Source organism: Trichechus manatus, unplaced genomic scaffold, assembly GCF_000243295.1.
Source record: "Trichechus manatus latirostris isolate Lorelei unplaced genomic scaffold, TriManLat1.0 scaffold00152, whole genome shotgun sequence".
NCBI classification, from domain to species: domain Eukaryota; kingdom Metazoa; phylum Chordata; class Mammalia; order Sirenia; family Trichechidae; genus Trichechus; species Trichechus manatus.
In genome coordinates this window covers 119,377-139,146 of record NW_004444088.1, presented here as the reverse complement: position 1 = coordinate 139,146, position 19,770 = coordinate 119,377, and the positions used below count along the sequence as shown (strand labels likewise).

Genomic DNA, 19,770 nt, shown 5'->3' with positions numbered 1-19,770 from the left:
AAACTGAAATCTCTTTCTAATGCACCTTCTCTCTACTTTCCCCCAGTGCTACTATCAATACCACAAGCCCTCATCATCTCTCACTTGCACTGTTGCACTCACCGTTTTTTTTAAAAAACAACCTTATTGAGGTATATTTTACATATTATAAAATGGAACCATCTCAAGAGTAAAATCCAGTGATTTCTTAGTAACTTTACTTAGTGGTACAACCATCACCATAAATCAGGTTTAGGACATTTTCATTACTCCTCCCCCTCAAAGTTGGATTCACCTTTTAGCTGGACTCTCCACTTCATCTTCCTTATGACAAATTTACATTACTAAAACGTCTAAGACTCGAGACTTAGAAATCAGACAGAACTAGGTTTACATCCCACTAGAAACTTAGTTCAGAAACTTACTAACCGTAAAAAGAAACAAAAAAACTTACTAACTGTATGAACTTTGGGAAAGTACTTACAAAATTTATAAAATGGGGAAAATATTATCTGTCCCTTAAAATTATTATGAGAGTTAAAGAAACACAACATCTTGGTAATTTTTTAATTGGTTTATATTGAATTTGTGGTCAGCTCAATAATCCGGGTACTTCATGTAAACAAGTGAGGTTTACTTCTCTAAGAATATACTTACGTAACTGATATTTTAATCTGAAAGCGTTCCTCCTTTGCAACTTTGCTGATGTCCATTTACGTGGTGGTTAGTAATACCATACATAATAAGTTACATCCTTTTAATGGCATTGGTTGAAATGATTAAGTTAGATTTCACATGTATACAGGTGTTATAGTGTAGATTTTTTTAGAAAATGCAGTTTATATTGGTATGCAAAAACAATGAATCTAGGACACTAGCTTGGCTCTAATGAATACTGTGACTGTTTTTTGTATCAACATTGTTTCCAACCATCTGCTAAATACAATTCAGCTAGCAATTAGCTAGCAATTAAGCCAGCGTGTCAGAACACTTAATTGCCAACTCAACCAATTTTCGGAGTTATATTAATGATAATAGCCATGCAGCAAACTTAATTTAATAAAAATGCTTTGAACATAAATCCCAACAATTCTAACTTGTTTTCTGAATCAGATATACCTTTTGAAGTAGAAGCAAGCTGTACAGGAAAAAAAAAAAAAAAAAACTTGAATATGAGGACTAAATTTAATATCGAATTCTTTCCTATCATGGCTTTTTAAAGCCTGAGGCATTTTTCCTTACACAGAAATATTTACCTATCACTGTTTGCTTGTCACTTCTTTTCCTTTGATAGCCATTGTTCAGCCAAAACATGTGCCCCTGACTAAATGGGTTTCTTCATTTTTGAATTTAAAATTGTTTTGTGGTCACTCAAGATATTCAAAGCCCTGTCCTGGTAATAAATTAGGCCTTTTTTCTAGTGCTATATTACCAAACAGCACAGACTATGGAGTTAGACATCCCTAAGTTGGAATTCCAACTCTCTCACCTGTTAAATAGGTGAATGTGGGCACCTTGCTGAACTTATTTATGCCTCAGTTTCCCCTCCTGTAAAATGAATAAATAGACCTGCTCTGCAGGATTTTTCCAGAACTAAAATCAATGAACATTTCATGGTCGATATTTAGTAAGCACTCACTAACTTGCATCCATTATAAACCATAATTTAGGTGATTTTAGACATAGCTTTCAAGCATAAGCTGTGGATTTTTTAGTTCCTAATCTACTCTTTAAAAAACAACAACAAAAAAAATCTCATACTAACTCACTTCTCCACACACAAAAGAAATGCTATGGCCATCCATTGCTCTGCCTTAAAGAAGTCAACAGAGACTCCACACAACACCAATGTCCAAAGGCAGCGCTCCTCCCTGTAAGCACTTGAAGACTTTCACCATTTATTTTTCTCTTGGAAACCTGTCACTGTAAACATGAGCAATTTTCTTCTAAGAAAATCCCAGACCCCACATTGTCCTTTGACATTGTGGTGAGGAGCTGTCATGTAGAATATGCCAAGGAGGTTTCTCTCAACTTCTTTTTGGATTCATAATTTTGGCACCACGATGCCAAATGTAACTATCACTTTGACTCTATGAAAAGGATTTGACAACTAGACATTTCTTTTCATTCTCTGATTCCACAACAGTTCGTGAATATATTCAGCAAAGATTTAATTTGTCTGTAAGACTCTGAGTTAGCTGCCACAGATACAAAGATGAATGTTTTGGCCCCAAAGGACATTTAGTGGTAGAGACATAGATGCACACACACACACACACACACACGCACACGCGTTTACACACTCACAATAAAAAGTAAAAGTAATAAGTAGAATAAGAATTGTGCAGGTAAAGATGACATTATGAAGTAAAGAATAAACTAAAAATATTACTCATTTCTAGTAGAAGTAAAATTGTAAAATTGGATAATTATTCAAAAAAATAGAAGGAGTTGCTTTGTTCCTTTCTATTTCAACGAAATAATTACTGAATCAAAACTGCTTGTTAAATTGTGAACCAACAGCTTAATAAACACGATGTGCTTTCACGTGTGCTTTTAGTAATGGACTCTGTCGTTGCTTAGCGATTATAACATTTCCCATTGAGGTGATGATAAAAATCTGTGATGACTACATATTACTAAAGCACAGAGTGATTGTATTCCCATTAAATTCCTACGAGCTGATTGCCGTTTCAATTAAAGCTTTTTTCTCAGCCCAGATAATGTCTTCCAAGCACTTACCTTTCAAGTTAATGATTGAACGAATGAAAATAAGTTACAGGGTTTTTTCTTAGTACGGTAGGAATATACCACTGCCTTTGGGATAGGCCAGCAGAGGAGTCAGAAGTGTTTTGTATGTTAACACAAAACAACCAGGGTAAGTTAAACCCTTATGTCTGCCTGGACACAGACGTGCAGAGGCCACGACAAAGCCAAAATTATCTTGGCAGTGTGTGGTTCTTAATCACCAATAGTGACGAATGACTTTGAAATGGGCAGCTTGACTGTAGCAATCAGGTAATCAATATAGATTCAGTTCAAGAAATATTTTGAGCCTTTTATGATAACGTTTCTATGGTCTTTACAGTTTAAAAACATCTTCACCTCTTTTTCCTCATTTGAGAATACAGCAATTCTCAGAAGGAGGTGTTATTTTATGCCCATATTTTAGAGAAGAAAACGACAGTTAATGTGACTAGTAATTAGCAGACGCATGAATCCTAAATCCTATAACCTTTCCAATAACTTATGTTATCTCTTCTATATGTAATGCATAAAGTGAGGGATACAGAATACGTCAAAATATTTCTTGAGAACTGTTTGACTTGAATTGTGCTTTCCAGTTCACAAAAGATTGCCAGCTATATTATCCCTTTTGAGTGTGACAATGACCTTGTGAGGGAATGGCTCCAGTTTCCAGGAAATGTAAAGACTAATGAGAAAAGGATAAGACAACAGTATAACTCACTATAAGACAGCATTTGATCAGGTCATTGGATGGTCAAAGGAGAGAGGGATCACATTCAGCTGGGAGGACCAGGAAAGTCAGCTCGGATTCCAAAGATAATTGAAGCAAATGGATACACAGAGCCAGATGAGAGTGGTACTGCACATCTTTAAAGTCTGGTCCTGCACCAGGTCCTTGAAAATCCACTAAGCTTCTTTGACCAGAGATTTTCTAGAGGAAAAAAAAAAAAAAAGAATATCATAATACCTTCAACAACAAAAAGTGTAAGTCCTTAGAGAGCAAATATTTCTGAAATCATTACAGAAGAAATGGATATACCAGACAAAATGAAAGAATTCCCACAGTAACATCAATCTTAAGCAAAAGTTCATTTGTTATAACAAAAAGGTAAACACAATGACCTAAACTTGAGAAAGTTTTGGATTTAGGAAAAGTTATAAGATCTGGGACATTTTTTCGTTACGTAGAATAATATTTGTTCAGTTCCAAACCTCCATTCCCCCTTTTATGTGAGATACCAAAATCAGGTATTAAGAGCCAGGACATTTTGTGGGTTTTTTTTTGTTGTTGTTGTTTGTTTGTTTTGTTTTTATTGTGCTTTAAGTGGAAGTTTACAATTCAAGTTAGTCTGTCAAACAAAAATTTATACAGACATTGTTATGTGACCCTAGTTGCTCTCACTGTACTGTGACAGGACACTCCTCCTTTCCACCCCTGATTTCCCGTGTCCATTCAACCAGCTCCTGACCCTCTGCCTTCTCATCTTGCCTCTGGGCAGGAGTTGCCCATTCAGTCTCATGTATCTACTTGAGCTAAGAAGCACATTCTTCACGAGTATCATTTTATGTCCCATAGTCCAGTCTAATCTTTGTCTGAAGAGTTGGCCTTGGGAATGGTTTTAGTTTTGGGCTAACAGAGAGTCCAGGGGCCATGTCTCCCAGGGTCCCTCTAGTAGGAGCCAGGACATTTTGAACAAACAGCATGGTGACCTGGAGTAGCTAGAAGTTAGGGGGCCGGGTGATAAATATAAAACCACTCTTAGTAGGAAGACTGAAGGGTCAAAACCAGAGAAGCCAAATCCATTGTGAGATCCAAAGGATCAGCAGTAGTAGAGGGCAGAGTGTGAGGAGGAATTAACTTCAGAGGATTCCAAAGTTTTCAGTTCTCCAACTGTACTGCTCATCACAGCTCAGTGGGTGCTGATCATAGGTATGTGGCTGGGTCAGCCTAAGACAAAGGTCTGGAGTTGTAGAGGGCAATGATACGTAGAAAGAAGATGAGTAAAATTTAGCAATCTTCAGTAACAATTCAACTGAGGGTGTTCTGGGTCTACATCTCGCTTACTTTGTCTTCCTTTTAATCTACGTACCTGGGACATCTTCTCCAGATTAAATCATTTTTCTTCTTTAACTTGTTATTTCCTGACTTAATTTGAATAATAATTATCTGGATTTAGAGAGAAAAAAAACTTGGTTAAATTTTACAGTACCATGGTATAGTCTTCATAAGATTTTTTATGTTAATAGTTATGTAGACATCAGAGAAAAAAGAAAAATGTTTGCTTCCGTCAGTGCCCTCGTATATACATTAGTTATAATGTTATATGGAGAAACTTGAAGTTAATAAATTGATAGAAAAAATCAAGGACTATATAGGCTGTGTCTATATATGTGAAATAAATGTAGAAAAAAACAGTTTAGGTTTTGGTCATTTTAAGAGGCCAGTGGTAATTTTTTTAGCCTTGGTTGGCTCTACCAACTCTTTTCCTCCTGTGAAACAAACCCTCAGCCCCACAAGTTTCTTCACTGCTGTACCCCAAATTCACCAGGCTTCTTGCTCAGTGCCCACTTCCTCACTGGCCTCTAAGTAGCAACACTGCCCAGTAAGGCTCTTGGCATAATTCCCATCCTGGCAGTTTCTGTAAATGGAGTGTAAAGAACCTGGCAAGTACAGAGAACTATGTTATTTAATTACTATTTCCAAATCATTATTATTGTTGTTGTTTTGACATATGGACAACGAGGAGCATACTGTCGTCTTTTGTACGCAATAAAACACATTTATGTAAACCTCCGAAACTATGGCCCCTGGACACCCTGCTAACTCAGAACCGAAGCCACTCCCGAAGTCCTTCTTTCAGCCAAAGATTAGATAGGCCTATAAAACAAACAATAACACATGGGAGGAATGTGCATCTTAGTTCAGTCAAGTATACGAGACCAAATGGGCAACACCTGCCCAAAAGCAAAGACGAAGGCAGAAAGGGACAGGAAACTTGGATGGACGGACACAGGGAACCCCAGGTGGAAAGGGGGAGAGTGCTGACACTCTGTAGGGAATGCAACCAATGTCACAATACAATTTGTGTATAAATTGTTGAATGAGAAACTAATTTGCACTGTAAACTTTCATCTAAAGCACAATAAAATTAAAAAGAAAAATATTTATATAGTTCTTTATAGTTTGCAAAACATTTCCCCAATATAAACTCGGTTAATCCTCGCAGCAGACCCTGGAGGTAGGTACTATTATCATTGTTTATATATATATATATGAGGAAAGGATGACTTAATGAGTTTAAATGACCTGACTAAGTGACCAAAGCTTAGATTCAAGCCCAGTGTGCGTAATTCCTCTAGTAACTGAGCCGGAACTAGAATCCTGTCCTCTGACGGGAGGACCAGGGGTCACCACTATAATCCAGTCTTATTTTCAATATATGTAAATTTTATATTTGGAGAATTGAAATGCAAAAACACACAGACATACATTTATATAGAGATGCCACTATTCTTACAATTTTAAAAAATTTATAGGTAAGTATATCTCCATATTTATGCACCATTTATCAGAGCTTGCTGATTTACAGGTAAGTTAGCTTTGAAGTTTTGTGCTGAGTCAAATGTGTATGTCAACACTTATTTTCCTTTTAACATACATTTGAAAAAGAACAGAAATGAATACTCCCAAAATCTTTTCGTTCTATACAGACAGTCCCCAGGTTACAAACATCCAACTTACGTACAACTCGTAGTTATGAACCAACCCCGTAAAGCCTGTTATGTTAAAAATTTGAGGTATGTACAATGGTTCATAATAACAAATAGGCGCTACTTTGCAAGGCACATCAAAGCATTACTAATATGACTAGTGTATTATTATGTTCAAGATGTTTTAATGTATCTGGAAGTGTTTCTTTAATGTTGTTCATGCACAGAAATGTACACTATATTCTATATACTAAGACAGACATTTGACTAACTGACGTTAGATATGAACCATACCTAACTGTTCCAACTTACATACAAATTCAACTTAAAGACAGGCTTAGGAATAGAATTCGTTCATAATCCGGGGACTGTCTGCATAATATCTTTTACTGCCACAAAATGTAAAGAAAGAAGCTCAAAATGTAACGTTTGAAAAACCAATTCAGATGATGGAATAAGTATCTGATAAAACATATTAACAATAATCAAAATCAGCAAAAACTACTCAGCTTTTGAGATCGCTGTTAACAATATGAGAATAAGTGAGAGAAGCATGCACGTAAGATGATATTTATTCATTAGCCAATGCTTCTTGACATTTCCACTACGGAAATTGTTACTATGTTATTGACATAATTGCTGTTGGGGTAGGTTTCTGTAAATGGAGTGCACAGATCCTTGCACTAGAGGGAAGTCTATTAATGTAGAATGTAGCTTCCTTTATCGAGCACTTATTTTTTGCAAGTCACTATACTAACTAAGCATTTTGATTCACCACTCAAAACCCTGAAAGTTAGGAAGTAATTAGCCTAACTATAACCTAGAAAACTGAGGCACAAGGGAGGTGAGCATTTCAGCTTTGCACGATGTCACAAGGCTAGAAAGTGACAGAGCTCAGCCTTGAACCCAGCCTGACACCAGAGTTTATGCTCTTAACCATCACACTAACTACAGCTAAAGAATTCAGCCTTTAAACTTTCAAAGTATTGTTCCAATAGACATTTCTTCTGAAAGACAGCATATCCCTTTTTTACTTTTGTCCTCTGTGAGTTTTTCCTTGTCTTTTTCAGTTAGAGCTGAACTTGTCAATGAGCTTTCTTCAGCCTTCTTCCTTGAGTGACAATTTCTACGTTATGTATCTGATTTTTTGCCCTTTGTTTTTGTTGTGTTTTCCCTCAGAGAGAACATCCTTATTATGAAGGACTGTATGTGAAATAAACTGACCAGAAAGACCAATCTCTTTATGAAACTTTGATTTATTTACAGAATATCTCCATCTGGATTTCCTAACTTTTGCTAATTCCATTAAAAATGAATGTGCTTACTTTTAAATGTACATAGATAGATGTACATAATTTACATGATTAAATAAATTAAACTGAACACATAATATTACCTTTCCTGCTTAACACCCTTAACAGTACACAGGGTTTACGTTTTCATGGACTGTTTTTTTTTCCATAGATTATCCAAGTAGTTCGTGAGCAACCCAAGGTAGTAGTCATTTGCTTTTTCCCCCCAGAAGCTCAGAAGAAGCAATTGGAAGAGCGTATAGAGCTGATCCAAGACGAATGTGTGTCAGAGAATGCGGATCACTCTACAGAGGAGCCTGCTGAAGGAGGACCAGATGCGGATGGAGAAGAGATGACTGATGGGATAGAGGAGGACTTCGATGAAGATGGGGGTCATGAGCTGGTAGGAATGAACCATTTGGTGTCCATACCCTTTGGGTAACAGCACTAACATGTCAGCAACTCATCCATTCTAAAATAAGGATTAAATCATTTGGGGCTCATTTCTCATATACATATATTTAAGACAACACCAGCACAGTGCCTTGCACAGAGTAAGTGCTCAATTCCTTTACGCTAAATGAAAATATGGGGGAGTGAACAAAAGAACAGTAGAAATATTTCATATGGGATTAGGTGTCACTAAAGTCCTAAAAGAAAGATTCTCTTTCACAAATGCTTCATCATGAAAGGAACCTTGTGTTTGTGCAATTACAAGTAAACTGTACGTGTATATAATATCTTGGTAACAAATGAACATTTACTAGAAGCTACATGGATTCTCCCTGTTATTTGATAGTTTCACTCACTGATAATTAGCTATACGTGTCGAAAGTTGTACAGCCAACAATCTTTTCTACAGTCGCCTCACTAAGAGGACCCTTTAGTGTGTGACTAGGCCACCATTTTTAGTGCCTGTAATATTTGATATTCAGTTTAGTTGAGTTGGAAATTTAGCTGAGATCTGATTCTTTAAATGCTTTATTTTCCCATCATTGTGATCATTGTATTTCTCATTCCAAATGTCTTTTCCTGAAGAACCACACCAGGGATTAGGTAAATATATGCTGCTGAGAAGGTTGTTTCTCATATTTTATCAACCATGAAATTAAGTATACTATCTTAAATGGGCCGACGAATGGAAGTGGTGAAAGGGAAAGTGTGTGAATATGTTGCCAACTCTCAAATATCTATGGACTTATATTAAATTTGGCTTATCCCCAGGTATATCAGGTTCAAATATATTAGAATATCTACTGTTACTTAATTTTGTTGTGATGGTTATGCTTTTTATTTTACTTAATAGTTTCAAAGAAAGCTTAATTTTATGGAATTCCATATTGACTTTTAACATTCCAGCTCTATCTAAATTGAGTAATACCTTCATTTAAACCTTTCAGACATGAGCCTTTAGCACCACCTCCCCATCCCTACAAAAATCTGCATAAATGGAGGGACTTAAGTACCTGTTTTTAGAATTGTATTGATTTCAGGAATCTATTGAGCAGGCACTAGAATGAAGAACTAACGAGTTTCCCAGTTTCTACTTAAGCAGGGCTTTAATTCAACAACATGCATTCCTCAACTCATTCTAGCCTGACTGAGTTTTCACCACTCCAGTATGACTGCCCTTGTTGAGGTCTCCAAAGGCCTCCATGTTGCTATTTCCTATGGCTACCTCTTTGTTCTTATTTTATGACTTTTCAGCAGAACTTAGCATAGTGGACCTCTCCCGTCTGAGAAATCCTCCTACCTCACTAATTTCTCCTTCTCAGTTTCGTGTGCTAAACACTCCCCCTCGCCCCACTGCCCCATACTTCCACTCTCAACGTTGGATTACAGAAGCCACCTTCTCTTCTCTAGCTATACGCTTTCTCCAGGTGATTTCATCAAACACCATAGCTTTAAATGTTATCTACAGACCAAAGATTCCTAAATCTATATTTTATTCCTGACATCTTCCTGGAACTCAAGACTCAAGTATTCAAGTATCTGTCTCCACATAGATTTCTAGTAAACAATTGAAACTTAACATGGTCAGAAACATTCTTGATTTTTTTTCCAGACATCTTATTCCTCCCTTAGTCTTCCTCATTCTGCTAAACAGCATCACAGTTGCTACCACAAAAAAAAAAAAAAAAAAAAAGCCCTAAGATTTATCTTTGGTTATTTTTCCATTCTCCCCTCCCCCCGCCCCGTTAATCCTATCTACAAATCACAGCCCCAAAACAAGTGCATTTCCACTAAGATCACCTTGGCCTGAGCCACCATCCTGTCTCATCAGACTATTCAGTAGCCTCCACACTGCTTATCATGCCTCCATTCTTTACTCACTGCAATCAATCCTCAAGACAAAAGGGGCAAAAATCTTTTTAAAGTATACATCAGATAATTCCTCTCCCTTGCTTAAAATTCTACAAAGCGTTTCATCACACGTAGAATCAAAATTCCCAAGTGTGTGAGTGTAAACCATGATGAGGGTGAGTGGAGAATGACAGTAGTGACAAGAAAGGAAAGCTCCGGATGCTAAAAGGAAATAAATCTAAAGCACAGATGTAGGGACTGACCTTCGACTGAAGAGGAGCACTCTTCCACTACTATTGACATAGTTGTCTGAGTATATGAAGGCAGGAGTTTGAAAGTTCAAGCACAAATCTATGAAAAGTTAGAGCTGTGATCACCGATGGAGACTGAGGAGAGCTAGGCAAGATCACAGATCTGAGTCAAATGAAGACTATGTGAAGAAGTTAATATGAAAAATATAAAAATATCAAGACTGGCAGTTAGTGATAATAGGCAGTTAAGGTTAGAGATAAAGTATTAGTAGAGCAGTGTGTTTGCAAACTTTAGTGTACATCAGAATTACCTGGAAGACTTGTTAAAACACAGATTTCTATGTCTCATTTTGAGAGTTTCTGATTTAGTAGGTCTGAGTAGGTCCAAGAATTTGCATTTCTAACAAGATCCCAAGTCATGTTGATGCTGCTGTTCTGGGGACCACACTTTGAAAACCACTGCTATGAGGCATCCATCTGTCCAGCTCTGGAATTTTCTCCATTGGCTTTTATCAGCCCTGGTGGCAGCAGGGAGAAAGCAAGCAAGTGACTGGTTCAGAGTGGTATTTTTGTCAGATAAATGCAAAGAAAACAATAAATAAGGGGAATTGGGGCTGTGGTAAAAAGAGTGTCCAACTAGCTCAGTCACGGAATCTAACCTTAGCAGGGAAGGAAGGGGACACGGGAGGGCACTGAGAAGGAGAACACAGAGGCATGAAGGGAATACAAATCCCTATGAAGTTAAGGATCAGAAAAAGTGGAACTAAATGAATAAGAGAAAAATGGAGGTTGTGTTTACAGACTGAAATACTTCAGAGGTGCGACAGCTGTGGGTGATGAGAAGGTCCCTGGAGAGGGTAATGGAAGCTGAGTCAGAGTGAAGGTCATCACAGATAAAAAGTTCAAGGAACCAGCAGGTTCAGATGTAGGATGGGTCATCTACATGGGCATGAACTAATTCAGAAAATCGTGTAAGAAGTAAGAAAGTAAGACAATTATCAAAAGTCTGCCATGAAATAGAGAGCATGACCAATTTAAATTCCAGATCTGTCACTGTCCAACTGAATTACCTTAAACAAATAACTTCTCCGAGTCTCAACTTTCTTATTTGCAAAATAGGAAGGTTAGACCAGAAATTTCTAAAATTCATTCTTTTTGCCCTCCCTCTGGGTGATTGTCTATTCCGGGGGCCTCTGTGTCAAGGAGAAGGGCTTAATTATGCAGCCCAGGGAGTAAATGCTGACAACGGTGTCTGGTTTATGCTCTAAGCATGCAGAAGGAACTGGTGACAACTGCTGCTGCCTGGAGGTGCTCAGCTTTTCTCCCACAACCCTTGCACTATAAATGGGAGTTTAGGGAGATAAAAGAATTAAATCCTATCTCTGGTGTCTCATTTTGTGTCTAAGACTTGGAAAATAATGGATGAGATTGGTTTTAACACTAAGTCCTAGCGATCTAAACGGAGAGTCATGGCCCCTTCCCAGTGATTGCCAAGAGAAAATTCCCTAGTGTAGTATCCACTTTTTCCTCCTTCCTAGACCATATGAGACAAGTCATCCTTGATTCTCAAAAAAGAAATTAAAAGCACACAACTCCTGTTTGCCATAATCAAGGGCATGATAGATTTGAACTGCAAGGATACATATAATAGGGTTTTTAACACATGCGTTACGAGTCAAAAAGAAGAGCTGGAATCCACATGCCCAGAGACTGGTCAAGGAAAATCCAGAATGCCAGTCCAAAAGAATGAGCGGGAAACAAGAGCTGGATCCGAAGCAAAGGAGATGCAGCAGAATGAGCTGGCGGGACATCTGTAAGTGATGGATCCCTTTGTGGAGCATGTGAAAAGCTGAGGGCATGAGCACAGCCGAGGAAACCCTCTGGGGAAGTTCTACCCTGTTCTATAGGGTCACTAGGAGTTGGAATTGACTCGATGGCATACAACAACATACATTTCATTACTGCATAGAAATCAAGATTTGAATTTACTTCCGAGTTGAACTCTATATATTGATACTTAAACATATACTATCAAAACACTACCTTCCTCTTAATTCTGAATAAATCCGTTTATTGATTGACCTCTAGTTGAATGGTACTGGTATTTGTGCTACTGAAATGAAGAGAAATCATATTTTTACCTTCAAGAAGGAAAAAAAAATTAATAAAGGATAAATGACATAGATAAAAATACAAAGCCAAATCTGGTAAGCACCATATGGGAGATCTAGTTTACAGGTGGAAAGTCACATATAGCTTGGATGGTCAATAAAGACTTTTTGCAGAAATGGCACAGGAACTTTGTCTCAAAGAATGCCAAATTAAAGAAACAATATGTGCTAAAGTAGAGGAAGGTATATTCAACTCATCCTTCATTGTCTTCAAATCATTTTATAGAAAATGTATTTAAAATCCAAATGCATTAGATATCCCATAGCTAGATGATACCAAAAACCAAACCCGTTGACATCAAGTTGATTCTGACTCATAGCGACCCTATAGGACAGAAAAAATTGCCCCATAGGGTTTCCAAGGAGTGGCTGGTGGATCCAGACTGCTGACCTTTTGGTTAGCAGCCGAGTTCTTAACCACTGCTCCACCAGGGCTCCAGCTAGATGATAGAGAGAGAGAAAGCAAGCAAGCAAGAAAGATATTTTTAAAACTACTAGATGCTCTTTTATTCTCTTTACTCATATTTACCAAAGGAGTAGTCTTATTTTACACAAAATTACAGAATCCAAAATTAAAAGTGGTTGGTGCCATAGTGGAGATAGTATAGAAAAGTAAGTGCTTAGTACTCTGTTAACTCAAAAAGGCAAATGAACATTCCCTGGGCTGTATGAGCAAAGAGGACTTCTGTGTACATCTTCAGACATTACAAAGCTGCCAGATGCATTATGGAGCCTGAGAGAGGCTAACTCAGTCTTTTCCAGTGTGAAGTTCTTGGCCAATGTGTATCCGAATACCTGTGATGCTTGCTATAATTATAGATTGTTGGGCCCCAACTCAGGCCTGCTGATACAGTTTATCTGAGGAAGAGGCCCAGAAATCTGTACATTCTGCAGGCTGAGATTTGAAACTCCATAGCTAAACCATCAATGCCCAAAGGAAACTGTAGACAAGAAAAACATTGAAATGGATTAAAGAGAATTTGAGGTCTTTTGATTTGTACTTGTAATTACTTTTACTTTTGCTGACTACACAAAATCAAATCAGGCAAATCTAGTAAGAATCCACAGTAGAATACCTAGCTGGATTGTGTAATACTTTAGCATTCAAGCTGAGTACCATGTTGTAATACATCTTTCAGCATTTAACAAAACATTCAACAAAGCCCTGCATCACTTGGGCTTTCACACTATTGAATTTCTATGCACATGAGGGAAGGTCTGCACCACAAATCCAATCCTGCAGTAGAAGAGAACTCAAAGCAAGCATTCTGAGACACCATTGGAAAACGGGAATGCACAGTATGTTCCGATCAATATTCTCAGTCTTTCTTTATGAACAGGACTGAAAATGTCTCCTTCTTTTTGAAACTTTTTCTTCCTCTCCTAATGAAATTTTTCACCTAGATAATTACTCTTACCAGGCTTGCTTCTGTCTTTTTTTATTGTCATCATTTGGGTTGAATGGTAGCTGGAAGACAAACAAGAACTTGTGAGACACTTTCCCCAAAGGTAGTGCCAGCTGAATTAGAGGTGTAAGTTATGCATAAGGTCACCACGAGTCAGAGCCAACTTGACAGCAACCAACAACAACAACAAATAAATTATAAGGAAGCAAGAAAGTGTTTATAACCTTTTTGATTTGGGCATGTTCGGAGACCTTCAGTTCGTCATAGGCTGTCGTCCCAGTTCCCCAAGAACAGATATTGAAGGCATAGAGAAAGCAGTTTCATAATTTGGGTGGAGGTAGGGATAGGATACACAACCTGCAAGTGGCCTGATCTGGGTGTCCTGCTGCTAAGGTAGGAATGGCCAGGGCCATGCACAGCTAATTGACTAGCTCTTCTCAGCAGGCCACAGAGATGGGATATGGTCACAGCTTTTGCTGTGATAGGCGGACACTTCTGCTCCTAGCTTTCCACCGTGGGATCTTGCCTCTATGGAGCTCTGGTCCTGCTGTAATAAGGTCTGCTCCTAATAAGTGAATATCAGACTTCCTATTCTTGGACATCTCTTTTGATTTCCATCATTTTTAATTAGTTAAAGGACTCTGCCTAGCCCATTGGGACTGTTTTTTTCCCTTGGAGGCTGGAAGGCTTAGTTGTTAAAAACTTGATCTGTCTGTAGTCTGATAAAAGCAAGTTCAAGTCTCCATGGATTTGCGTAAGCTACTTTATTGTGTCCTCACCTCACCTGATAATAATATGTGTCTGAAGTGAGACTGCCGTTAAGACTAAATGGGGTAATGTCTGAAAAGACTATGTGTCTGCCACAGAGGAGGCATTCAGTTAAAAAATTGCTGAGTCTTTATATTTCTGTTGTACTGCATTTGTACCCTATTTTATATTTTCCATTTCATTGTTCCCTTTAACTTCATTCATTTAACTTTTTATTTTTGTAAAAATATACCCAAGAGAGTTGTACACCAAAGTTTATTGCAGCACCAGTCACAATAGCCAAGGGTGGAAACAACCCAAATGTCCATCAGCAGATGAAGGGATAAACAAAATGTGGTCGATACATACAATGGAATACTACTCTGCCATGAAGAGAAATGAAGTCCTGATCTATGTCACAATATGCATTAACCTTAAAATCATTCATTTAATTTTGGTAACACTAATGTTTTCATGTCTTTCCGGATTATGGTATAATTTAGGTGACAGTTCTATTAAGAATAAAAGTCTGCCAGTTTCATATCAACACCTGCATTGCAACAATACCTTGTCACCTGCTCAGAGTCTCTCCCACTTGTTTCAGGGAGCCCCAGGAAGTATCTCACCTACTATCAGGGGAATGTCTGATTATGATCTTCTCCTATGCTCAATAGCTGCTCACTCCTTGAGTACACAGACTTGTCCTAGCCTGTACGACTGTCCTGTGTAAGAGAACATTGCTCTCTGATGATGGGGCTACCTCCTACACCCAAAGATATAACGTCCACAGGGTGCAGCCTGTACTGTCTCTCTGCAGGTCTCAGGTAGACCAGAAGCCAGAGAAGCTACACCATGTTCCACATCAAAGCTGAGAGAATAATGCCCTTCTTCCCAGCTCCAGGTTGGAAGTTGTCACCCAGACCCCCTGAGCGACATGGCTTGAGTCCTGAAACCCATGACATCTACCATCAAGAAAAGAAGACACAAGCTACTGCCTGGATCTTTGCAATGACTTCGAGCTTCTGCCCTTGTTCCCCTGCAGACTGTTGACCAGACAGCAGCTAATCTGATCTTATTGAAACTTAAGCCAGGCCATGTCATTATTCTGTTTAAAACTTTCCAGTAGCTGCTTACCTCACTCATATTAGAAACATAAGTCCTGACAATCATCTGCAAAGCCCTGCATAACCTGGGCCTGTTACCTCCTCATCCAGCTCCTAGTGCTCTCCCACTCACGCCTCATCTGCTAGATTGGCCTCCAGATGCACACCATTCATGCTCCTGCTTCAAGGCCTTGGAATTTGCTGCTCCAAATCATAAAGGGCCCTGAAGCAGTGCTAAATCTTTGAAGATTATCCCATAAATTTCATGTAAATTAATTGAGAACTGCCTGTACATAAAAAAGAATCAGGATGCAATACAATCTAGTTGTCTGATGCAAATAATTTTGGAGGTAAAAATAGGGTGGTCAGATTTAGCCGATAAAAATGCAGGACACCCAGTTAAGTCTGAATTTCAGAAAAACAATGAATAATTTTATAGTATAAGCATTTCCCAGATATCTCATGGGATGTATTTATACTGAAAAGAAAAAGTATTCTTTACTTACCTGACATTCAAATTCAACTAGGATTTCTGTGTTTTATCTGGTAACCCTACATAGAAATAGGTTTGAACACTGGCCTTGAACAAATTACTTAACTTCTTTCAGCTTCAGTATTCTTACCTGTGAGACTGAATAATAATATCCAACCCATGGGGTTCTTGTAAGAATTAAATGAGATGATGTATAGATGGCAAAGTCTCAAAGGAGCAATGTTGCTTGCACAAAGTAAGCAAGTAAATTTTAGCTAACTGTTCATTATTGCTAGTATCATTCCATTCTTCAAATGAAGCTTTTATTAAAACATTTCTAGGAACATAATCTTCAGATAGAACCTTATATCTTTAAAGGCTGTAGTGATTCAAATTTGTTAAAAAGCAGTTCTTATTTGATAAGAAAGCCTTCAGGAAACAAATGTAATATTCTGAGAAGAATTATACTTTGCTTTCATCTTGTTAAACTTTTCTTTGATTTTATAGTTGCTGGCTTATTGAATTCAAATGAGTTTCTTTTGCATTATTAAGTGTCCTTCTTGTTGTTTTGATAAGTGCTGTCGAGTCAGTTCTGACTCATAGCAACCCTATGTACAACAGAAAGAAACACTGCCCGGTCCCCTGCACCATCCTCACAATTGTTGCTGTGTTTGAGCCCACTGTTGCAGCCACTGTGTCAATCCATCTCATAGATGGTCTTCCTTTTCACTGACCCTCTACTTTACCTAGAATGATGTCCTTCTCCAGCGACTAGTTCCTCCTGATAACACGGCCAAGGTATGTGAGACCAAGTCTCACCATCCTCCCTTCCAAGGAGCATTCTGGCTGTATTTCTTCTAAGACAGACTTGTTTGCTCTTTTGGCAGTTCGTGGTATATTCAATGTTCTTCGCCAACATCATAATTCAAAGGCATCAATTCTTCTTCAGTCTTCCTCATTCATTGTCCAGCTTTCGCATGCATTTGACGCAATTGAAAATACCATGGCTTGGGTCAGGTGCACCTTAGTCCTCAAAGAAGTATTGTCTTTGCTTTTTTAACATTTTAAAGAGGTTTTTTGCAGCAGATTTGCCTAATGCAGTATGTCATCTGATATCCTGACAGCTGCTTCTATGGGTGTTGATTGTGGATCCAAGTAAAATGAAATCCTTGATTACATCAGACTTTTCTCCATTTATCATGATGTTGCTTATTTGTCCACTTGTGAGGAATTTTGTTTTCTTTATGTTGAGGTGTAATCCATACTGAAGGCTGTAGTCTTTGATCTTCATCAGTAAGTGCTTCAAGTCCTCTTCACTCTCAGCAAGCAAGATTATGTCATCTGCATATCACAGGCTGTTAATGAATCCTCCACCAACCCTGACACCACATTATTCTTCATGTAGTCTACCTTCTCTGATTATTTGCTCAGCAGACAGATTGAATAAGTATGGTGAGAGGATACAATCCTAACACACATCTTTTCTGATTTTAAACCACACAGTATCCCATTTCTCTGTTTGAATGACTGCTTCTTGGTCTATGTATACGTTCCTCATGAGCACAATTAAGAATTCTGGAATTCCCATTCTTTACAATGTTATTCATAATTTGTTATGGTCCACCCAGTCTGATGCCTTTGCATAGTCAATAAAATGCAGGTAAACATATTTCTGGTATTCTCTGCTTTTAGCCAAGATGCATCTGACATCAGCAATGATATCCCTCATTCCGCATTCTTCTCTGAATCTGGCTTGAATTTCTGGCAGTTCCCTGCTGATGTACTGCTGCAACTGTTTTCAGTGATCTCCAGCAAAATTTGTCTTGCATATGATATTAATGATATTGTTCAAGAATTTCCACATTCTGTTGGATCCCTTTTCTTTGGAATGGGCACAAGTATGGATCTTTTCCAGTTGGATGCCAAGGTAGCTGTCTTCCAAATTTCTTGACATAGACAAGTGAGCACTTCCAGTGCTACATCTATTTGTTGAAACAACTCAATTGGTATTCTGTCAATTCCTGGAGCCTTGTTTTTCACCAATGCCTTCAGTGCAGCTTGGACTTCCTCCTTCAGTACCATTGGTTCTTGATCATATGCTGCTCCTAAAATGGTTGAATATCAGCCAGTTCTTTTTGGTACAGTGACTCTCTGTATTCCTTCCATCTGTTTTGATGCTTCCTGCATCATTCAATATTTTGCCCATAGAATCCTTCAGCACTGCAACTCGAGCCTTGAATTTCTTCTTCAGTTCCTTCAGCTTGAGAAATGTAGAGCATGTTGTCTCTCTTTTGGTTTTCTAACTCCAGGTCTTTGCACATTTCATTATAATATTTTACTTTGTCTTTTTTGAGCTGCCCTTTGAAATCTTCTGTTCAGCTGTTTTACTTCATCGTTTCTTCCATTCACTTTAGCTACTCTACGGTCAAGAGCAAGTCACCTTCTTATGGCTATTAATGTTAGTTTTCTCTATAGGTTTGCTCTCTGGCTCATGTAATCTGGCCACCAATACAATAACAGATGGTCAGCTGTGATTTTAAAGAACCTAAACATTTGAGAAGACTACTACATTATCTTTTCTTTAGACTACCAGTCACTCATACATTAAAACAAAAACATTAAAATAGTGGAAACTGAGCAGTATGCCTGATGTTAGCTGCTAAAGATTCACAGAACAAGGCATAATGCTTTCTGGTTTTATAGAGCTCCCATTGGGCAGAGGAAGGGATGCCACAGCGAGAAAAAGTAAACAGATATTTAAAAAGCAGTGTGATTAGTATAATTATCACATGAATCATTACAATCAAGTGTGGGAAGTGAAATGACAGAGCAAATGAATCTGCATTCGAGCTGGTTCCTGAGGAATGAAAAAGCATGTGCAAAGAAAAGAAAGGATTAGATGGTATCTCAGAGAGAGAGACGATAATATCCTGAGAAGAAAGTCTTGAAAGAATTTGGTGTCTATTGGAAAGTTGCTAGTTTAGTGTGGCTAAAGCAGTGGTTCTCAGAGGATTGTCCCAGGACCAGCAGCATCATATCATCTGGAAACTTGCTAGAAATGCAATTTTTCAGAAATGCAAATTCTCAGGCTCCACCCCAGACTCACTAAAATCAGAAACTCTAGGAGTGGATTCCAGCAATCCGTGTTTTAGCAAGACCGCCAGGTGATTCTGATGCATCCTAAAGTTGAGAACCACTGGACTAGAGCAATAGAGTTTTCAATCCAGGATGCACGTTAAAATCATTAAGGGTGCTTTTTAAAAAATACCAGTGACAAGTAATGAGGTCACTCCTGAGGTTCACCCTTCAGCCGAAGATTAGACAGGCCCATAAAACAAAACGAGACTAAAGGGGCACACCAGCCCAGGGGCAAGGACTAGAAGGCAGGAGGGGAGAGGAAAGCTGATAATAGGGAACCCAAGGTCAAGAAGTGAGAGTATTTTTTTTTTTATATTTTATTGTACTTCAGGTGAAGGCTTACATAACAGATAGTTTCTCAAGTAACAGTAACACACATGCTGTTTTATGACATTGGTTAACAACCCCACAACATTTTAACCCTCTAAATTCTCAACTTTTTTTTTTT

At 38.1% G+C, this 19,770-nt stretch overlaps 1 protein-coding gene across 14 annotated transcripts in view; it reads left to right on the top strand.

The window, feature by feature from the left end:
* RALYL (RALY RNA binding protein like) overlaps positions 1-19,770 on the top strand; it is an 800,360-nt gene that overhangs the window by 756,505 nt on the left and 24,085 nt on the right. For 10 of the 14 annotated variants that reach the window (XM_023740284.1, XM_004385985.2, XM_023740281.1 and 7 more), the window contains one exon: positions 7,961-8,133. The exons of 3 other annotated variants lie outside the window; for them this stretch is intronic. In XM_023740284.1, the coding sequence (XP_023596052.1) occupies positions 7,961-8,133 (173 nt within the window). The remainder of the gene's footprint in view (positions 1-7,960; positions 8,134-19,770) is intronic. One more of the 14 variants, XM_023740279.1, reaches the window with a different exon arrangement.